General features: G+C 38.4%; 1 protein-coding gene across 2 annotated transcripts in view; it reads right to left on the bottom strand.

Moving 5' to 3' along the window:
• Positions 1-20,932, bottom strand: part of Xirp2 (xin actin binding repeat containing 2) — a 79,145-nt gene that overhangs the window by 36,837 nt on the left and 21,376 nt on the right. For both annotated transcript variants that reach the window (XM_021152804.2, XM_021152794.2), the window contains exons 2-3: positions 12,121-12,269; positions 6,624-6,761 (exon numbers count right to left, since the gene is read on the bottom strand). In XM_021152804.2, coding sequence (XP_021008463.1) covers positions 6,624-6,761; positions 12,121-12,177 — 195 coding nt within the window. In that variant the 5' untranslated portion in view covers positions 12,178-12,269. The remainder of the gene's footprint in view (positions 1-6,623; positions 6,762-12,120; positions 12,270-20,932) is intronic.

The raw sequence follows: 20,932 nt of genomic DNA, 5'->3' as shown, positions 1-20,932 counted from the left end.
AGAGCTTCATCCTTTGTTTCCATTTTTTTTAACCAAGCAAGGCTGTTTTACGGGCAACCTGTGTATGGACCCTATTTATGGGGCAATACTTGTATCGCTTGTCCCAAGCACTCGAACCATAGGGTGCCACAGGTCACTATCTTCCCTTCCAGCTGACAGCTGAAATGCGCTGAGAATCACTGCACAGTGATTCAGTGCAGTGGGCTCAGTGTACGTAGAAACAGGCAAACCAACCACCTCTCCCTCTCCTCCTTTCTTCATTTCTGCAAGTGGTATAGCTTTCCATCTTCTGCCTGCTTCCACTCATACACTAACTAAATCATCTTTTTTCCTCATACACAATGCTCTGAACAAAGTGCTCTCCAAAAGCCAGTGCTAGCCCATTCAATTGCTTCCACTTAAAAGCCACACTATTCATGGTGGCATCCTGGTGTCAAGCAAGGCCTGCACAAAGGAGGTTTTATCCTCTCTCCGCTCCTTTGTCTCCGGAGCAGCAGTTTGACTCCTCATCTTTTTCACTTCTTACAGGAGGCTAAGCACTTTTCCTCAGACAAAGACCTGCTTACTACTCTAATTTTTAAAATGTGCACTCAGCAGTGTTTCTGACGATTCCAGAACAACATATGCCCAAAGCACAGACAGGTATGCTCATTTTAAGCTAATTTCCAATTATTTCTGGAGTTCCCAAGAAACGGTTGTTACCTATAGCTAAACAAAGAGCTGACAAGAATGTTAAGGTGTAAAAGAAGGCCTCTTTGTGACATTACACTCACATAAAGGTTTAAAAAAATATCATCTTCTAAGAATGAATATTCGAAGTAAAATGCCTAACATATATGAACTGCTCAGTTAATCCCCTCTCCCACCACAAATATTCTTTCCCTTTTTCTCTCTTTCTCCCCCTTGGCTCTTGTTGCATTCCTATCACGATGCAACAAGAAAATCCTCACTGTGCCTCAGGATCTTAGCACATCAGCAGCCAGAACTGTGAGCCTCTGTGTTTTGGATCCTTATAAATAAAGGAGTTTGCAGTATTACATTAGCAGTGCAATATAGGATAAGATAGATGGTTGACCCTGAGAAATTATAATCCAAAACTCTAGAGCCAGAGGCCAAATATACTCCAGATTGCCTTATTTTGAATGTTATTATTTTTAGTTGAAATATTATTTTTAAAAAGTGCATACACATGAACTATGTTACAAGACACTCTGTTTCAATAGTGATCCAGTTCAGGGCAAAGCTAGTAATATGAATTTATGACCTTGAGAAGTGATATTTGTGGCATAAACTAAAGGTAATTTTAAGTATGAGTGACTTGGCAATGTGCACTTGCAACTGATAAAAATACATTTACTTTGCTTGAAAATAATTACAGGTCACCTTTGTAGGATTCAAAACACACAGATATCAGATTGCATCTATCACAAGCTGACAGAAACACTTTTGTTCTTGTTGTTGTTTTATGACCTAAAATTGTTCAGGGATCCTTCTAAAACCTTGGCAACTTTCAGAGGACTAATGTTTACATTTACATTTCTACAACAGCAGATGCGTGTGAGAAGCATGTGCCACCATCCAGTACATCTGAGGTGGCATCAGGGAGAGGAACCCAGATGCTTTCAGCTCATGCTGAGGCTCAGGGCATCAGATCCACAGGGAAACCATTTCCTGGGTGCTCCACCACACTGAGCACTTCCAAAAACATTTGGGGCCCCATCTGTTCCTTCTCCCTTAAGCCACAGAATGGAACGAGAAACTGAAAGAAATAAAGCAATTTCCAGAAGGAAGAGGCTTCTGGGCTCAACAATTAGAGGGCTCCTCAGCTCTCCACAAAGATGGGGAAAGAGAATGAAGAGGATATTTAGGGAAAAATTTGGAAGCCCAATGCTGAGCTTGAGAAGAGGGCCCAGAGGGCTAGACTATTCCTGGGGTGGGGGTGGGGCGGTCTGAGGATTCTTTTGGAGGGGCCAGGCATATTTTAGAACTAGGTTGCAGTGACATTAAATAACTCCGCAAGTGTATAAAACGGTCACTGAGCTGTACCCATAAAGTGGGTGGATAGTATGGTATGCAAATTATATGTTAATGAAGCTTCTAAACAAAGAAGAAAAGAACAGGATAAAAGCCCTAAGAGCACCAGAGAGAAGCTGTAGACTGGCATGAACACGGGGAGACAGTTTCTTTCCCATTTATATGTCCATTCCACCATCTGCTTCACACACATTATGAGGTCCTCATCTGAGGTTGAGGGAGCTGAATTTTCAAGATGTCCTTCCGAAATAGAGGTTGTCATAGTGAACGGATAAAACGTATCCTTTAGGATTAGAGAGATTGCTCAGCTAAGAGCACTGGCTGCTCCTGCAGATGACCTGAGTCACAGATGACCAGCACTCACAGATCAGGGCTCCAGTTATAGGGAATCTGATGCCCTTTTCTGACCTTTGTAGGAACTAGGCACATATAAAGTACATGTACATACATGCAGGCAAAACACTCCTACAAACAAATACATCTAAGCCATAAGAAATAAAAGTTAAAACGTGTTCCTTTGAGTGGTATTTGGCTTTGAGCATGAAGGATCAATTGTCTTTTCAAGCATAGAATGCTGAAAACTCATTCTTAAAACCGGAAAAAAAATTAAAGGGCTGATAGGATAAATCTGACATAAATAAATGGGAGGTATTCTGTGTGGCTCATTGTCTCAGAGGAAGAGATACATGCCAATCATTCCTGCTAGAAGCAAAGCAAAATGATTTTTCTTTTAATGTCAAAGTCTCCATGAGTACTGTTAGAAACCAGTAATAACTGGTGGGGGAACCCTATAAAGATCTGTATGTGTGTGTGTGTGTGTTTAAGTATATGGGCATATAAGCAGTCTCATTGTGCACTCTGGGTTGGCAACCTGCTAATAGACTAGACTGGCCCCAAACATGATATTTCTGTTCCAACTCCTGAGTGTTGGAAGTGCAGGTGTGCTCTGTCTCTCAGCCAGAATGCTATTCTCCCAAAAAGCCAACTTTGTCCTACTACTGATCTGTCTTCTCCTAGGGCCTGAGGTAGCTTCCTTTCTTTGATAGCTTTCCTGGGCATGACTATATATGCCAATGAGACATCAGTGTGTTTAACACTTCTGGTGTCAATGGATGCTCCTGTGTCTTGGTTCACTGAATGCAGCGTGCAGGCTCATGGGTTTGAACACTTCCTTCCTAGCCAGTTTTGCTGCTGTTATGGGAGGTTCTGAAATCTCTGATTTGCTGCCTCGCTAGCAGAAGAAGGCTGCTGATGCTGGCGTGGGAGACTTATTGCTCATCTCTAGTTCTGGCTCCAGTTCTGAACTGTTTGCTTCCTGGTCCTCTACAGTGTCAGAAGCAACAGTCTTCTGGCACAGACCAAGCCACTCCACCTGCCTTCTCTACTGTAAGAGACTAAATCCCCTGAAACTGTCAGTCAAAATAAATCCTACGTTCTTTACCATCAGATATTTTGTCACATGACACATCAGCAACAATTTTCTTTCCAACAGGTGTAAAGCAAATATAAAGGATGTAACGTTTCTCAGCCCCATTTTCAAACCTGATCTCTAAGACAAATGGTTACCAAATAGTCAGTTACCCTGAATCCTCAGACTTTAATACATCACAAAGGAAAGAGGCAGATTGGACTTAATTATTGCAACTAATGAAAACATTACTAACAGTGAAATTAAATATTGTCAGAAATCCAACACAAATGTTCTTTATTTTTCACCCTAATTAAATCGGTTTCTCAATGAATAATAGTTACTGCATGTCACCAAATTAAATGTATTTGACCAAAGGAGGACATCAGGGAGCTAGGTATCAAGTACTTGCAATAAGCCAAAGTATTGCAAATGCTAACTGAGCCAACAACGTCTTATGGAAGGACAGACTTAACGATCTGTTTATTGTCTTTCATCCCTGGGGATAAAAGAACACATGTTTAAGCTGCATTTAGGCTGTTTAAAAAGCTTAAAGTGGATCTATGAGACAGTTTTCACTTTCTCCTCTAAAACCAAACTTGGCATTTATCTCATGTTTCTCATCAAGATTTAAATTAACGCCTTTTGTTTTTTAAAGGTAGAAGTGTTTTATTTTATTGTCTCCCAGGATTTTATATGTGATGGACAATCAATGCTGCTTCCTAGTTTAATCCTATTTGTGATTCCAGTATATTATAAAGTGCATTGTGGTGGCTTAGGTGTGTTTATCCCTAGGGAACTGTCAGACATTTTTACTGTAGCTAAACGTAGGTAGTAGGTAGTGAAACTGAAGCTTAGACAGGTCACTAGATCTGAATGTTCTCTGTGTGGTTTTTATTGCTTTCATGTGCTTTGGTATTTCACAGCACAAAGCACATCTGTATTTCTGTAGTAACTCACAAAAAGCACACAGAAGTCTTGTGCATTGTTTCCTTTGGTTTCCACAGGATGTAATCTCCATTGATAAACATATGCTGAGACTGTCTACATAGGTAAATAGAGTGCAGGTAACTAAACCAGTTACCATGCTCTGGCCACAGAAATTTATTCAATGATAAAAGGCTGTCCTCTACTCAAAGGCAGGATGTTGAAGGGAAGGCTGCCTCCTTCAATGTCCTCCCTCCCTTTCTCCTCTCTCTCTCTCTCTCTCTCTCTCTCTCTCTGTGTGTGTGTGTGTGCACCTGTCTGTCTGTGTGTAGGTTTCTTCATGTGTGTGCAGTGCCTATGGAAGCCAGAAGAGGATAAGTCCGAGGAACTGGAGAGTACATTGTGTTATGATGTCCATGTAAAAACAGTATATACTTTTCAACACCGATCTACCCCACTTCAAGCCATAGGCTTTGTTTTAATCTGTATGAATATCAATTTATTTTTGTAAATAAACCCGGGAGATATGCTATAATAATCTTGATTTTATAAATGAGGAAATGAAGTCACCAAAAAGTTAAAGACATTGCTGTCACATAGATAACAAAAAGAATAGGAGCCAGAACCAAGATCTGACTCTAATATCTGTGCCCTGACCACCTCAGTGAGGCCATATTTTGCCAACTTTCCAGCTACTAACATATCATTTGTTTTTTTAAACTTTTTCAAACACTTAATGATTAGGGAACAGTACGAGTCAGTGTTCATACACCACAGGACCTGAAACCAACTAGTCATCTGTGAACAAGACTTAGGTGAATCGTGGATTTATTTTATGCTTCCAGATGTGAGTACAACTCCACAATAATATAGATATTCAGATAAAATGAAAACTTGGGGTTATTTGTTCAAAAGCAATTGGAAATTTCAGAATAGAGAATATAGTGTTAAACTAAGCACAAGGCCCTCCTAACAAGGGTGGGAAAGCCTTCTGCAACTGCAAAGGGCATGGGCCAATGAGTGCGGCTCTAAGCCTAAGCCCTTCAATAGGTGAGCGTTAGAGGCTGGACTGAGCTCAGACATGAGTCACAAAGCCTGTGATCTGGCCACACAATATATTTTACCCAATAGTAAAGTAACTATTGACATAGTATTGCTTCTGTGAGGAGTTAGTTATTTAAGTTATTAACATAGTTATATTTTATGTTTTGATATCGTTCAGTTAAATGCACTGTCTGCACTTGAGTCACTCTGTTTCCTGTGCTCCAATAGTTGCACACGAGATCACCAGTACATCATGCCTTACTGTCTTGTTCACACTATATCCTCTTAAGCATCATTAGAAAGAATTGCTCTCATAAACATATTTAGTTAAGTATATGACACAGTTCCACCAGATTAAGCTAGATCTGGCAAACTATTGTGAAGGTATTGGACTTTCAATCATTTCACCTGACACCTTAACTACTTGCCACACATAGCACTCAACTGATTCATATTTATAAAATTTATTTAGCTCTGCATTTTCTCCAGGGTTTAGAAAATAAAACACACCCTCTTTGTTTCTTACTGCAAAATTTCATATCCCAGTTACTTCCTTCCTCATGGGGAACAAAGGCCTACAGTACAGATGTTTACACTAAACTTGAGAATTTTCTGAGTGACAAGGTCTGTCTGATGCATTTTATGACTTGGGTTTTCACATTTAAAAACCATTATATCTCATGAAAATATTTGATGATGTATGATACTGAGGTAATGAAGTGGGAAAGTTTTATACACCAGAAGTCAAATTATGTGCTTTTATGTAACATCTGGATTCTGCTGCTTAACGTTTGATGATTAAAGAAAACAAGATAAAACTCCCCACAACAAACTCTGAATAATGCTACATATTCCAGTGATGCAAACAGCTAGCAAATAGTTTCTCTTGAATCACAACCAAGAAGTAGAGGCTGCATGCAAACAGTGCTCTCAGCATTTCTATTTACTTGTTGAGTGAGTTATACTTACTTAACTTTCATTTATGTCTGAAACGTAAGACTCTGGAAGAGAACATTCTAGCACGGCTCACATGGCAAAATATTCTAAGTAAGTAAACCAACACATCAATATGCTTAAACAATTTTCTAAATGATCATTTTTTTAAAATGAGCAGTGGAAATTATTCTATCACCAGAGAGGGAGTGTTTCTACATTGGTGAAAGCAAAATTCAACTCCAAGTGATTTGCATATCACCCACAGAGGCGTTACCTGCTCAGCTCTGCTCTCATGTCGGTACTGATACTCAGAAAAGGCATTGCAGGTTGAAGTCATTTCGTCCTTCTCAAATTGTCTTTTCATCTTGGCTAAACCACCAGGCACGGTGCACACATCTGATTCTTCCATGACCTGTGGTGATTTAAGAAGGTAATTCAGGGTTTCACCTGCATATATGGTATGCTTGGGCTACTCTTTCATTATACTTGGCAATCCTTAGTGGGTAGAACACAACAAAGAGATATTAACACAAAAACAGTTGTCACAGCTTTCCACTAAAACTAAACTTTCTTGTTGTTTTTGCCACTTACCAAATGTTTTATATATTGTGCCTTGAAAACACCGACTGAGTAAAATCACCCTGTTTCAGACACATTTTGATGTCTAGATTAGACTGAATGTTGTATTCCTCCAATAATATGGGAGATGACTGGTGGGCATGAAAATAACGAAATAAATTATAACTCAAAGTAAAGCTGTCATTGATGTTTCAAACATCTGTACAGGCAGCAGACACGTTATCATGAATAATTATAAGAATCATTTTTAGTAACACCAAATTTTATTTCAACTATTTTGGACACACCAAATAAAGGGCCTTATGTAAAACTGCTTGAAACTATCAGTAAAAACAGCCACTTATGGAGGTAGCTCCATAAGAGGCAGGGCAGTTTGCATACGTTCATATACATACTCCATCAGGTTATGCTTTGTGGTATCCTGTGAGCCACAGACATCAATGTTCTACATTTTAATCTAAAGAGCCTGAGATTGAGAGATGTGAAACATCTTATGTCCTCAAGTGCAGGCTGTTAAGTGACGCTATTAAATCTGTCTGTCTGAATCTTAATCTGAATGACACCTGTCTGTCTCAATTACTAGCTCTACGAATAGGCAGGTAAAACAGCTACCGTTCACCAGAACTGGCGTGTCTCAATTCTGCTTTGAGCACTGGCATGTCAGGACCAAGTGGCAGGAACAGGAGATTTGAATAGAAGGACATATTTTCAGATGAGAAAACTGATCTCAGCACATAGTTTGGGAATGAACTTGCAAGGCACCAGGGAACCTTGCCAGTTCACAGGGCTCACAGGGACATGCAAAAGAACCTAGGGCTTTGGTCTTGATGACTCCACCACTTCCTTAGCCCAGCAGGCACTCAAGCCCAGATGGGATGCCAGGGGACAAGCAACATGAGCCATGGAAGCCCTTTGCCTGGGAAACTTCTAGAGGATGGAGACTCTGTGGTATTTCACACCACAGCAGGACTCCTGAGGTCTGCACCAGTGCGGATATAAATAGCTCAGGAGTGCAGCACAGGGGTCACAGAGATCCTGATGGACAATGTCACATCTAACAGAATCTGGGTACCCGAGGGTCTGAAATCTTCAACCAAAATATGGAGGTTCTTAAAGGGTTTTAAGAAATACACATGTCTCAGGAACTGATACAAAAGCACTAGTCTGAGCTCATGCGGAGTTGTGTGAGCTCCCGTCAAACACTGCGGTGTTTGCATTACCATAGCAATTCCTCTCTGGCTTCATGCGTTCTCCATCATTTCACAATGGATTTGCTCAATGGGAAGAGATACAGTTGCCTACTTTCTATGTATTCCATATATACTTTGCAGTTCTTCAGAACTTTACATGTAATTTCCACTCAATTACTGACATTTGTTATCCGTTAATGACACGAGGGAGTTTGGGATCCATTTTTAAAATTTCAGAAAGTAAAGGAACAGAAGTGTCAATTATGGCCACATATATCCTTGAACACTACCTGCCATTTATTTGGAATAAATGTCCTCCTTAGATAAAGCATATGTAAGCAAAATATAAGCTTTAAATTAAATGAATTAATGTATTTATTGTCAAGATCTTTTATATGTAAAAATATTAGAAGTAATGGAAAATCAAATGCAAATTAATTTTTTAAACCTCATTATTATTATTGTGTCAAAAACTGGATACTCTTCCAGTAATTGTTTATTCAAAGAAGTACCAACTGTACAGTTTGCCTTTTACCTACCATATGGGTTGAAACAGAGCTATATGCATCCCTTTCCTTTGACATCTGCTTTGGGAGCAGACACATCACACATACAGAAGCACAGACAGCTGCTGGGACTTCATGATCTTATAAACCGTGCTACCTCTGCTATTGTTGGCGCCACGGTGACACAGTGTAGCTGTTTGCCAAACTGAGTCAGATAGATCTCCCCCATGGAGGATAAAATGGTGCTTAGGTTGCCTTCTCATAGAGAAGGTCCACCCAAATGAGATGGCAGCACATGCAGTTTGTGGCCATGGCTGGAGTGGCGCCTGCTCCCAGGGTCACTCCAGTGTTCTCGCTTTGCTTAGCACCATGCTCAGAATGCTGCCGCTAATCGGTGTTACTTTTAATGACCTCATCACTAGACTGGTTTGTGCTAAATCTTTTTATACTTACTTGTATTCCATTTCTCAGGTCTGGGCTGGGAAATAAGATCTGGAATTTAATGGATGTGTCGATAATAATGAGTTAATCTAAATGCTCAACAGTTAAACCTAGGTAAATATATTACACAGTCATCAATTTAAGATGTAAGTCCTAATCAATGACATAGAATGGTTTTTTTTTTTTTTGGGGGGGGGGTGGGCAGGACTAACAAGAAACAACATAGTTTGGGAAGTTGGACAAATGGATTTTAGTGCTAATTCTGATTAAAGCGTACCACAGAGCAATATTTATTTTTACAAATTTATGGACTGTGTTAAAACAGATAAAGAGAACAAAGTCACACTGTAGGATCTGGCATTTAATTTGTTACTCTATACATATTACTCCCCTCTCTCTTCTTGGGCTGCCCACAGGCTACTCCTGTTCCATGAGCACCGTCTGTATGTAGAGTCACCATTGCCAGCTGGCAGTTAACATGAGAGGACACTGTTGGTCACTGTAAGGTGTTCAAGCAAGTCTGAGACATTTTGGAATCAGTTTGGGTTAAATCTGTGACTTCCAGATTCTCTACTTGCAATGTTTGTGGCAGCTGTGTAGAGAGTCACAAGTGGCCTTATTGAGCTAAGTGGTGAAAAATTTGATAAACACCGAAAAACAAGAGTGTTATTTTACTTTTTTTCCTATATTTACTGGGGTTTTTGTGAGCTCAGTATTTTCTTGATCATAATATTTGAGACAAATTGAGTATGATAGTTTGAGGGCCATAAGTCTCTTCCATGAAAAAGGAACTTTAAATATAGTTAAGAAAGCATTGGTATCATGAATCAGAAATTTAATTTTATAATTGTGCAATCCCTTAAAAATAATTTCACTAAATTCTATGTCTATAATTTGGGCCTTTATATAGAAGATTTTCTCACCAGTCCTAATTTCTGTCGTTTATTGAATAGGATTATTAAATTATTCATATCCATTTTATTTACTTATTTATTTATTTTATACCAACAGAATAAAGACTAAGTAAGACATTCAATAGCCTCCAGATACCACAGTCCATGGGGCGTTAATCAAACCCAACAACTCATTCTTCACAACTTATGAATCAGGGGGCAGAACTATTTTCAGTTTCCAGTGAGATCTGAGTTAAATCTTGAAGGCAGGCTGGGTTGTTACACCTCATTTGTGATAACTATGATAAAGACCATTGGATGTATATGGAACATGAGAAATGATTCTGGTTCAAAGCATATTGTTTGAAAAGAAAAACAAAACATCAAAATGGTGGAAATATACTTCATTTCACTAAATTCTTGATAGGATTGTTTTCCAAGAACAAACAGTTGGTTTACCACTACCAAAAAAAAAATTCTTCTTGTTAGATTTTAAAGGTCAAAGCATTTCTTTCTTTGTAGTATTTCATATTTTGCCAATTTGAAGGTGCAAACCCCACAACGAGCAGAAAATAATCACACACAGAGGACACCAGGGTAATGTCGGGTTTCCTAACAGCTAGGTAACGGTAGCCAGTAGAATAAATACAGAGAGTTCAATAATAACTAAACAGAATTGACATCTTCTATAGGACCGTTGTTGATTACTAGAAACTTTTTGTCTTAAAAGTGGGCTGTGTGCCCACTTTAAACATTTACTTTTTATTTTTTATTTTTTATGTTTTAGCACGTTAGAAATACAAATCATATCCTGGCACCAATCTGTTTTATGACATTATCCACTTACGGGACATGATCTACGCCTTCCTAAAGTAACACCATTGTTTACCCAATAGCAAGCATTGAACGAGGCATTTTCTCGTCTTAGAAAAAGTCTGGTAGCTTGCAAATCAGTCTTTTTGTTGTTGTTGTCCTCTTTATTTTATACATTATGATGTTGGCTGTTTTCCTAGTAATTTAGAACGACCTTGCAGTCACGTTTTTAAATCCCCAGCAGGGGGCGCTCACTAAGAAGACTAGCCGGAAGCAGTATTGAGCTGATAATGTTTGTGAAGTGGTCTAGTTACTCATGTCACTTCTCTACCTCATTCCAAATCTATGCGGTATCTAAAATGTATTTTAATGACTATGTAAAAACTTAAATGTCATCTGCAATTACAGGGCGGTTAATGAATTTGGCACAGTCAGCCTTGCCTCTAAATAATTTGTAAATGTTGAGTAGCTATTTTTAAATCCTACCTCTGTGTGTGTGTGTGTGTGTGTGTGTGTGTGTGTGTCTGTCTGTCTGTCTGTCTGTCTGTCTGCCTGTCTCTCTTGCTTTCTCTCTCTCACACACACCTACACACACGACTAAATTGTGGATTATAATCATAAAGGAAGTTTTTATATTTCATTAAGTTGAAGGACATAGATTATAGAATCCTACAAATTCTTTTGAACATCGCTTATTATGAGTTGGCGCTAAAATTGGTGATCTTTCTGAATCTCAGAGTTTCTCATAATCATAATTGGTTTAGTAAAGTGCCTGCATTGATAATCTCTCTCATTTCTGTGTTGATTAAGCTTCTCCTAATGGATTCAGCACATACCGAGAAAAGCAAAAGAAATTATAATGCAAGAGAATTTAAATGAATGATACACACGACCAAGGAGGGCAGCACATAAGCCCACATTATTAAGATTTGAAATGAATTCTCAACCTTCCTGAGGAGAATAGCTATAGGTTAATTGGTAATGATGACAATATCAACACAAATTTACAGAGTGCCTCGTGCCTTCCACATAAATTATCTCCTTGGTTCTTCCCCAAGACCCCTATGTGGTAGATAATTATTCCCATTCCTCAGTGCAGAAAACTGAAGGTCTGGAAGCGGTCAAGAGAATAACTCCGGTTCAGGCAACCATCAAACAGCACAGCAGAGGCTCCAAGTCAGAAGTTCTCAATTAGATTTCCGTTTTAATTATGTCTGCTGTAAAAAAGTATCCCAGAGCCTAGTATTTGTTTTTGGTTTTTAACTATTTAACTGTTTTGATTTCCAACTATTCTGGTTTTTCAAAAGTAAGGAAGAATACAGACAGCATGCATGCCCAGAGGTGCTTACATTAGCCGAGAAGCTGCGGGCGTCACCCCGTGAAACAGCTGCCTGGTACCTTGCCATCCTCTCCTTCAGGGACAGTGCCTCGAGGAGATCCGACTGGTCCTCACTCCCAGCAGTACTGACGTCTCCGGGCTTAGTAAGGTTAAAGGTCACTGAAAACAAAGGTAGCATTTTCAGATAGGTGTCAGTGTGAGAAGAAAATAGCATCAACTTAGGAACAGCGACGACGGCTTCTAGAGTCCTTGGTCTCCTAACCGAATTGCAAAGTCTCATCGCACTTACAAAGTTTCTCTGCCAATTTCTTTTCTCTAGAGTTCCAGGACAAAGTTAAATGTGCATACAAAAGGATATTCTTAAAACAAAAACAAAAACAAAAACCAAACAAAACAAACCCCATTATTGTTCATCTATTCTCCTTTTGAAGTTAGCATGATGAGAAATGGTGATTTATTAACACATGTGTAATCTAATAATTAACATTCTTCAATCATTATATGTTGCATTTATGCTAAACACTACAGAAACATCTCAATGGTTTCTTTAGCAACCTTGTGGAAGATGCTATTTTCTAAAGTTTACATGGGTGAAAAGAGAAATACATAGTAGTTAAAACAACAACAACCAACAACAACCACAACAACCACAAACATCAACACAAAACTTCCCCAGGATCACAAAATTCCTAAGAGGCAGGTTTGAATACAGTTGGAATATTAGCAAGTGAAAATTTATTCTTTGTGTTTTTCCTTACACTCAACCCTGAAGGAGGTACATGTAGCTACAGAAAGGGTGCAGATTATAGATGCTTTTCTTTTATTCCGAGGCAGGTGTTACAGCAGAAACAACAACAGTATCACTAGGAACAGCTTCATCTGTCATGCATATCAGTGGGTTTGGCCTTTTTTTCCTACTAAACCATTTGCCCAACATAGAAAACTTGGACTCTGGGGTCCCAGAGCAAAGAACCGATTACAGTTTACAGAATGGTGGTAGCCTGAAGCCAAAGGATCCTTGTGACTAATCTAAGCACATCTTTAGACCTAAGACAACACATACCTCAGTATTACCTTCCAGTGAAAGGGACATAAGGGCTCTCAGAGCTATGTGACTACATACTGTTAGATAGTTCACATATGCTAGAACTGGTTTTAAAGCTAGGTTTTCTTATCTAATCTAGTGGCTTTCTGCTACCACTTTGCTAGTTGGTTTAATATTCTTTTGAAAGTGAATGTATGTCTGGGGGGCTGGAGAGGTGGCTCAGTGGTTAAGAGCACTGGCTGCTCTTCTAGAGGTCTTGCATTAAATTTCAGCAACCACATGGCTCACAACCATCGGCAATTTAATCTGATGCCCTCTTCTGGTGTGTCAGCAACAGCATGCCCATATGCCCATATACATAAAATAAATAAATACATCTTAAAAATAAAGAAAATGTGTGTCTGTGTGTGTGCACACATATGTGCATATGCACTCATGTGTGTGTCTATAAATGTGTGAGTATGTACACACCACTTAGCCATGAACCCCAAGCGTGGCCCTTTTAGAGCTTGTAGCTTCTGGGACAACTAATGGATGTATCTTTGGCATCTTTTATTAGGTAGGTTGGTTTAGTATAATCACTTTGGACCAAGACTAGATCACTCCATCAATAACATGTCACTCCACTTCCTTCTTTCCCCATTTCTCCTCAGCCTCCACACTAAGATACTTAATTGGGTTCTTCACTTTTAATTTTTGGGGTGTCTTCAAGATTTATTTACACAATGGCTGATAAGAACAACTTCTGTGGTTCAAAAATAGTTAAAACAACTGGCATTTCAACTCCCTGTGTAGGTGTTTGTGATTTCTTATTCAAGTAAAGAATTAATATGTTTAATAAAGGTATTTTGTTTACCATATTACAAGATACAAATTATAGGGTATCAAGAAGTTGTATTATATAGGCACTGTGACTGACTGTAGTACACTGATGTATTCTCAAATATTAGCTGTCTTGAAATTTAACTGCCATCCAAAATTTGATTTATACAAGTGTGCAATGTTTCTGTGAAAAATGATTCCTACAAATCACCATGCTAAAGTAGTGATATCCCAATTTCTCTGAGTGTATACTACATTTGCACAGATAGATTTGGCTATGTTCAATTGCACCGGTCTCACCTCATTGTGATATCACTAAACGTTCTTCATAATAAATATAAATAGTATCTTTAATAATACTCAAAAACTTCACCCATTTGTGGTCGATCTTAGCCTAACGTAGCTTGTTTATTTTTGCTAAAATTTACAGAGTGTTTACAGATGAACTTTTCAATTCTTACTATATTTCAACTCCTAGAAAAATATTCAAAGTTATTATTAAAGCAATCAGTGGCCTGAGTGCTCTGAGTTGCAGTGGCCTTTTAGGCAGTGAAGGCACCGCTGCATTTTTGATGTATTCTCCAATCTTTCTTGCCATTGCTCATAAGCAACTGCATATTCAGCTCTGGGTGTGAAATATAAAAATCACAGTGAGCAAACAGAAACCACATTGCTTGCCAATCTTCTAAGTCAACACCTGCCAGTTTCCTCACATGGCAACAAAATGGTGCTCCCTCCCTTATCCTCTTGCAAGGCACCAGGTACTCTTAAAGTGGTGCTGATCACATCTCACACAGGCCTTCAGCCTTGACCAGACAGCTGTTTCCTTAGGGATGTGTAGGGAAGAAGAGAGGAGAGTGAGCTGTAAGGACCCCGAGTGGGTGAGACTGAGTCTGGAGAAGAGCACAAACGAATGTAGAATGTTTTCCAAAGCAGAAGGTAATGAAAGAACAAATAAGTTTGTCGTCATCGCATAGTGCCTATGGAAAAGTAAAAAATGATTATGATTGCTGTAAACAAGACAATAGAACAAGCTGGAAGGCTTAAGTGTCCTGTGAAGAAGAGGAAACCCCAAATATTGAAAGGAGCCCCGTTAGGAAGCCTCCTAAGTACTAACATAACACCCCCCCCCCACACACACACACTATTGTTAGATGTTTTCTGTCCATTGGCTTTAGAGGTAATTCATTATACAGGACAGTAAAGCCTCATCCAAGGATGATGGTGAGTCCCCTGCTGTTCCCAGCGCTAACTAATCTTACTGCCCTGCTTAGAATCCATCATACTCTGAATACACCGAGTTTCCTTTATTGCTTAAACCAATACAATTGCCAATTAATTTACACATTAATTCTTTATGTGACACAATAAACCACATAAAAAGAACACACAGAATAACTTTGAAAGAAAATTAAATATTAAAAAATAAAATCTGTCATGAAGACAACTATCAGACACTGAAGACAAGAAGGCCTTTCATTAAGTGTTCTGTTTGTCTTAGAAAGAAGATGTAAATGATCTGTTCAGTAATAGAATGCATTTCACAATACATAAAATTCAGGTCATCATGTCCATTCTTGCTTTATTGCCTCACAAAATATCATGGGACTCAAGGTTAGACATAAGCTTTTCTACAACTTTGAGAAATAAGCAAACCCAACTGACATTCTCTTCCCAGAGCACAGGAATGCATTATATCTGTCTCTACGGAGAGTTCACATTTGCAGCAGTTTTTAAAAGTACACAGGTACCATATTTAAACTCAGAGGATTCTTGACCAATTATTCACACCGAAACAATTGGTTAAAGACGACTGTGTATTTACCAGTCGTAGTTCCTTGGAGGTGATACAATAACGAGTCTCAGTTGCCAGACCCAAAATATAATCAGGAAAAATCAATGAAATCGTTTCAACCTGGGTTTTCTCCCACTTTCATGAGTCTGCGGTCAAAGGTAGAGTACATAGCGGGATGACATGATTCTTATTAATAATCACCCCAAAGGGGTCATTCCCATATGTGGTATGAACTTTTGTCACTTAGCTGTCCAGAGACTTTCCAGTTTGGAATTAAACAGGTTTTATACATTACATTTTAGAATAAAAACAAAAAGTGACAAGCATGTCTTATCAGCAATTATTTTCACCATATTAAAAGTTGCAAATTCACTCCAAATATCTTTATACAGTAGCAATGTGAATTAAAGGCCAGCAGCCTGATACATAAATTCAGGGTCAATGTGCTACTCAGTAATGCTGCCAGAATCATAAATGTCTGCACATAAAATGCCCAATGTGGCAGGGTTCACAGGGACAAGTGCTTTGTCACTGTCTCTTTTATAAAGCCAGACTTCTTGTCAGCATGTTTTCTAGATGTAATACTTCTTATTGCTTTTGAAATATTGCAGGCATATTCGCAAACTATAGCTCTGGAAAAAGTATTACAGAAGCGATGAGTGCATAATAAAGCAATAGATTCTATGGGTGGAAGTACAAGCACCAGACGTTAGACACTTTTAAACTGGCTTATTTACATCTAACTGAAACTTATGTGACTCATCCCCCTCCCCTATACAACACGGATGATGGAAAAGTGTATACTATATTTAAATTTCACAATGAAAACTGTTATTGTAGACAACTGCTATCAATATTCACTAATATGAAAGCAGGTCTTGAGAGAACAAAAACTCTATAGAGTGAAATGGAAAATATTTGAACTCTTTATTTCAGGAACCTGTTAGCTAGTGTGTAAGTGGGAGACTGGTATAAGTCAAGCCAAACTCAGCAGAGAGATCAAGGTGAAATCAAAAGACAAGAAAACTTCTCAGAGACTTGAGGAAAACGTGAGCAGTATGACGGTGCTAAGGCAGGTTATAGATTGAAAATGAGTGACATATTAGCTATAGCATGAAAGCAGATGACAGGCACAGAGAACAGAGGGAAATCTAAGCTATACACACCACATGGTAAGCTATAGTAGGGGAAATACGTGGTTGAAAAGTTTCGATGTAAATGCAAATAGCTAACACAACCCAAAAGTTAACTTAATCAATACCATACACATTTATTGGTAACAATTGTGAAAATTTCAAGTTTATGATGCAATCAGAAATTTATAATTGTCCAGGAACAGGAACAGGAACAGGAAGAGAGTCTGTGATTAAATAACAACATTCAGACACTCTTAGTGTCTGAAAAATATAATTACAGTTATAGTTATATAGTTATATAATTATATAGTTATAGTTTATAAAATTTTCATTATACACTAAACATGAAGAATTAGAGAATCACCTATTAACTAATGAAAATTAATTGTGTGATTCCCCACAAAATCAATGTGAATCTAAACTGATAATAATGAGGAAAAGAATAAAACCATCTATAATAGCCATGTTAAAAGAAAAAAAAGGCAAAAACAAGGAAAGGCCTCTTTAAATAGTACTTCCATGTGAAAATAGATGTAAAAGTAAATGTGTTAGTTATTGAATTAATAACAAACTTAATATTGAAACACTGAGTTTAAAAATAAACTCACAAAAAACAGACAATAAATCTAAAACAATTTAAAAAGAAAAGTTTGGCTGAATATATTAAATGCAAATAAAGAAAAGTGTTCTAAACTATATTCTTTGGAGGCAATGTCTTCATGGAAACGAATTATACAGAATAAGTTAGAGAGCCATCCTTTTGATGAAATGCAGTACCTACCTAGTAACTGTGGACCTTTATGCTCATTGTCATTGTACAGACACACAAGACATCATCACCAATAAGAAAAACAGAAGTTTAGGAAAGGGTGTCTAAAATTATCACCTATCATTTTTGTAAGAGTAAATTAAGAATAAATGATTTTAATAATGTAACTAACAGGGCTTACTTCAGTTTATCTACATGAACATAGGATGTCTTCGTTATTCTACAGAGCTCTCATCTCCTAGGAGGAAGACATTTATAGTCCCAAATAGTAGTGTACATGTACAAAGTACATTGGAGCTTGCAGGCAGACATAAGCCGTCTGTGATGTCAGCAGGACCTTGCCAGGAACAGCATCTGAAATGCCTGCTATGTCATGTGTGCAAGAAGGAGATGCAGTAAGGATGCAACAGCATCAAGGCCAAGCAATCGTGTGGGAAAGGGTGGGCAGGGACTTTGAGGACATCATTAAGAGATCTTCACTCCTCATCACACTGGAAATGAAGTGCAGGTTGGGTTGAAGACTTAAATAATTTAAGATGATGAAAATCTGTAGAAGACCGTGGGTGCATTTTAAAATGGTTTCAATAGAATGTCCTGATAGTAACAAACAAACAAACAACCCACCTCAAACAACAACAACAACAACAAAACAATTATACAATGTTTATAGCAGGAAGAAAACTGGAACTAGATGTGGGAAATACAAAAAAAAATTCAAGATCAAATACTTTAGACAGTTTGTAGGAGGAAAGAAAATTAGTGATGGAGAACAACCAATTCAATAAATAAATATCAATTTCAATAAAGATTGCCAACAAGTCAGGGAAATGCTAACATCATTGGACAGTGAGAAAACCACTGGAAATGATTTACAAGTGAAAACCAAGCATAGGCCAGCATAAAGTCAGACATTTTTACTTAATATTCTTGCTCATGCTCTGAGGGGTAGATTATTTTTACTTTTGTTTTTACAGGGCAAGGAAACAGAGATACAGAAAGATTTAAAACTTCCTCCTTGTCACAGGGCAGATGAGCTGCACACATGGAGGAGTGGCTGGGAACGCTCTGCTAGTTCCCTGGCTTAGTCTCTCTTCCCATCTGTCAGGAAGCACTGTTCAGACAAGGCATATAGAAGCTTCCCTAGGTAGCACTTGAAGGAAAAGTCAAGGACAGGCCTTTGATGACTGGTATCAGTTATCAGTTTGACCATATCTGGACTCAACTAAAACCCAAGCAGCTAGGGAAATATTGAGAACTTTTTTCTTGACTGGATCATGTTAGGTAGGAAAACCATCCTATTGTACCTTCTGGTGGTCACTTAGATAAAAGGACACAGGAGAAAGGAGATTTGACTTTGATGCCTGTTTGTTTTCAGTCTCTACGGCATGTTCATGCGTTCTTTGAACGAGATGTTTCTTCTCTGTTATTAGAGCCCAAGTCACTGGGATTCTGACACATACTGGAGAATAACTGAGCCATCCAGCCACATGGGCTGAATGTTAGATTCTTGACTTTTGAGAAGGAGATGGACAGTGTTGAATTAGTCAGACTACAGCCTGTAAGTCAAGCTAATAAATTCCCTTTTAATACATAAAAAAAAATCATTCTATCTGTTCTGTTCTTCTACAGAACACTGACTGATGCATTGAACTTCTGTTGTGAACTGGTTCATGTTCGGATGTCATGAAACATTTAACAGACACCTAAAATGCTTGTGCCATGGTGATTATGACTCAAAAGAGACTCCGGGGTTCAGCAGCAAGTTAAACGTTTTAGAAGGAAAACCCAACTTAAACTATTTTCCTCTGAAATTTCTATAATGTCAACACTAAAAGTTTCAATTTAGTTCTAAGAATGTGATGGTGTCTCCCCCAGATCTCTGTACGGCCAAAGGAGTCTTAAAAACCACTTTCTTTAAAAAAATTATTAATCATTTTATTTACATTTCAAATGTTTACCCCCTTCCCGGTCATTCCTCCATGCACCCCCCCACCCCCCTCTCCTTGCCCTATCACTTTCAAAAAGGCAAGTTCTTTTACACTGACATAGCAGCTGCCTTACTATTTATTCTGGATGTGTTACAAAGAAGTCAACTGTTTAGTACTCTGGAAATTGATTTAGAATTGAGTTGGGAAAGTGCTGAGCTAAATTCTATCAAATCTAAATATATGACCTATAACCAAGTTTGGATTTGCATGCAGAAAATGATACCATTAGACAGAGCATAGGCTCAGATCCATTAGCAGGAGTACATCTTTCTATAATTTTAATATTTGCATGTATTTCAGCTAATAAGAAAATTCATCTCTCCAAGCATTTAAAGTGCACCTGTCATGCCAAATATGTAACCAATTTGAGTCTTTTATATCCTTATCTGTATTTGAGTATTATAAAACCAAGAAATAGATAATAAAATGAAGGAGCAAATATCCAACCCAATCTTGCATAAATCACAGTTCTTATCTCAATGAGGGAGGGCATGGGCATAAAAATGAGTGCCAGTGGATGGCACAGAAGCATAAAAATGATCCTGTGGTATCCATCTAGCATAGGAACAGACTCCTCTGATATCCTTCACCCCCTTATCTCACTGTTATCAAATGCATCATGCTGTTGAATGTGTACTTCTAAGTTCCCCCAATTCCAACCCTGTATACAAGTGTACTGAACATGGGCAAGGTATTTGCCCATGAGGGTGTGTCTCTTCACATCAGTGCAGAGTATCAGCTCTGTTCTCCTTATCAGGTCTTCTCTAATTAGAATTCTTTTTTTTTTCTTTGTTTTTTAACCAGATACCAGACAACATCCTATAAATGAAGTAGTCCAGGAGAGGAAGAAGAGAAGATGCAGCCTAAATTGCACAAAACAGTAGTTCACCTAAAGATGTTTATATCCCAGCTTTTAGAGCCTGCGCTATATTAACTCTCATAAAAACAGAAGATTTTTTTTTGCTGATGCTATGGAGCTAATTTTCTTGATATCGGATGATTTCCCTAGATTCTTTATATGGTTACATTGCAGTCCCCAAGAACTTCATAAGTCAAAGAGAGATACAAGATATTAGCAGAGTAAGGACAGGAGAGAGGCAAGAGAAGAAAGGAGGGAGAGAGAGACAGACAGAGAGACAGAGATAGGAAAGCAGAGGGAAGGAGGAGAGTGGGGGGAAGAAGAGGATAAGGAGGAGAGAGTGGGAGGGAGGGAGAGAGGGGGAGGGAAGGAGAGAGAGAGAGAGAGAGAGAGAGAGAGAGAGAGAGA

This window comes from Mus caroli, chromosome 2, assembly GCF_900094665.2.
Source record: "Mus caroli chromosome 2, CAROLI_EIJ_v1.1, whole genome shotgun sequence".
In the NCBI taxonomy this organism is placed as follows: domain Eukaryota; kingdom Metazoa; phylum Chordata; class Mammalia; order Rodentia; family Muridae; genus Mus; species Mus caroli.
Note: the sequence above shows the minus strand (reverse complement) of the source record. Positions and strands in the feature narration are given on the sequence as shown.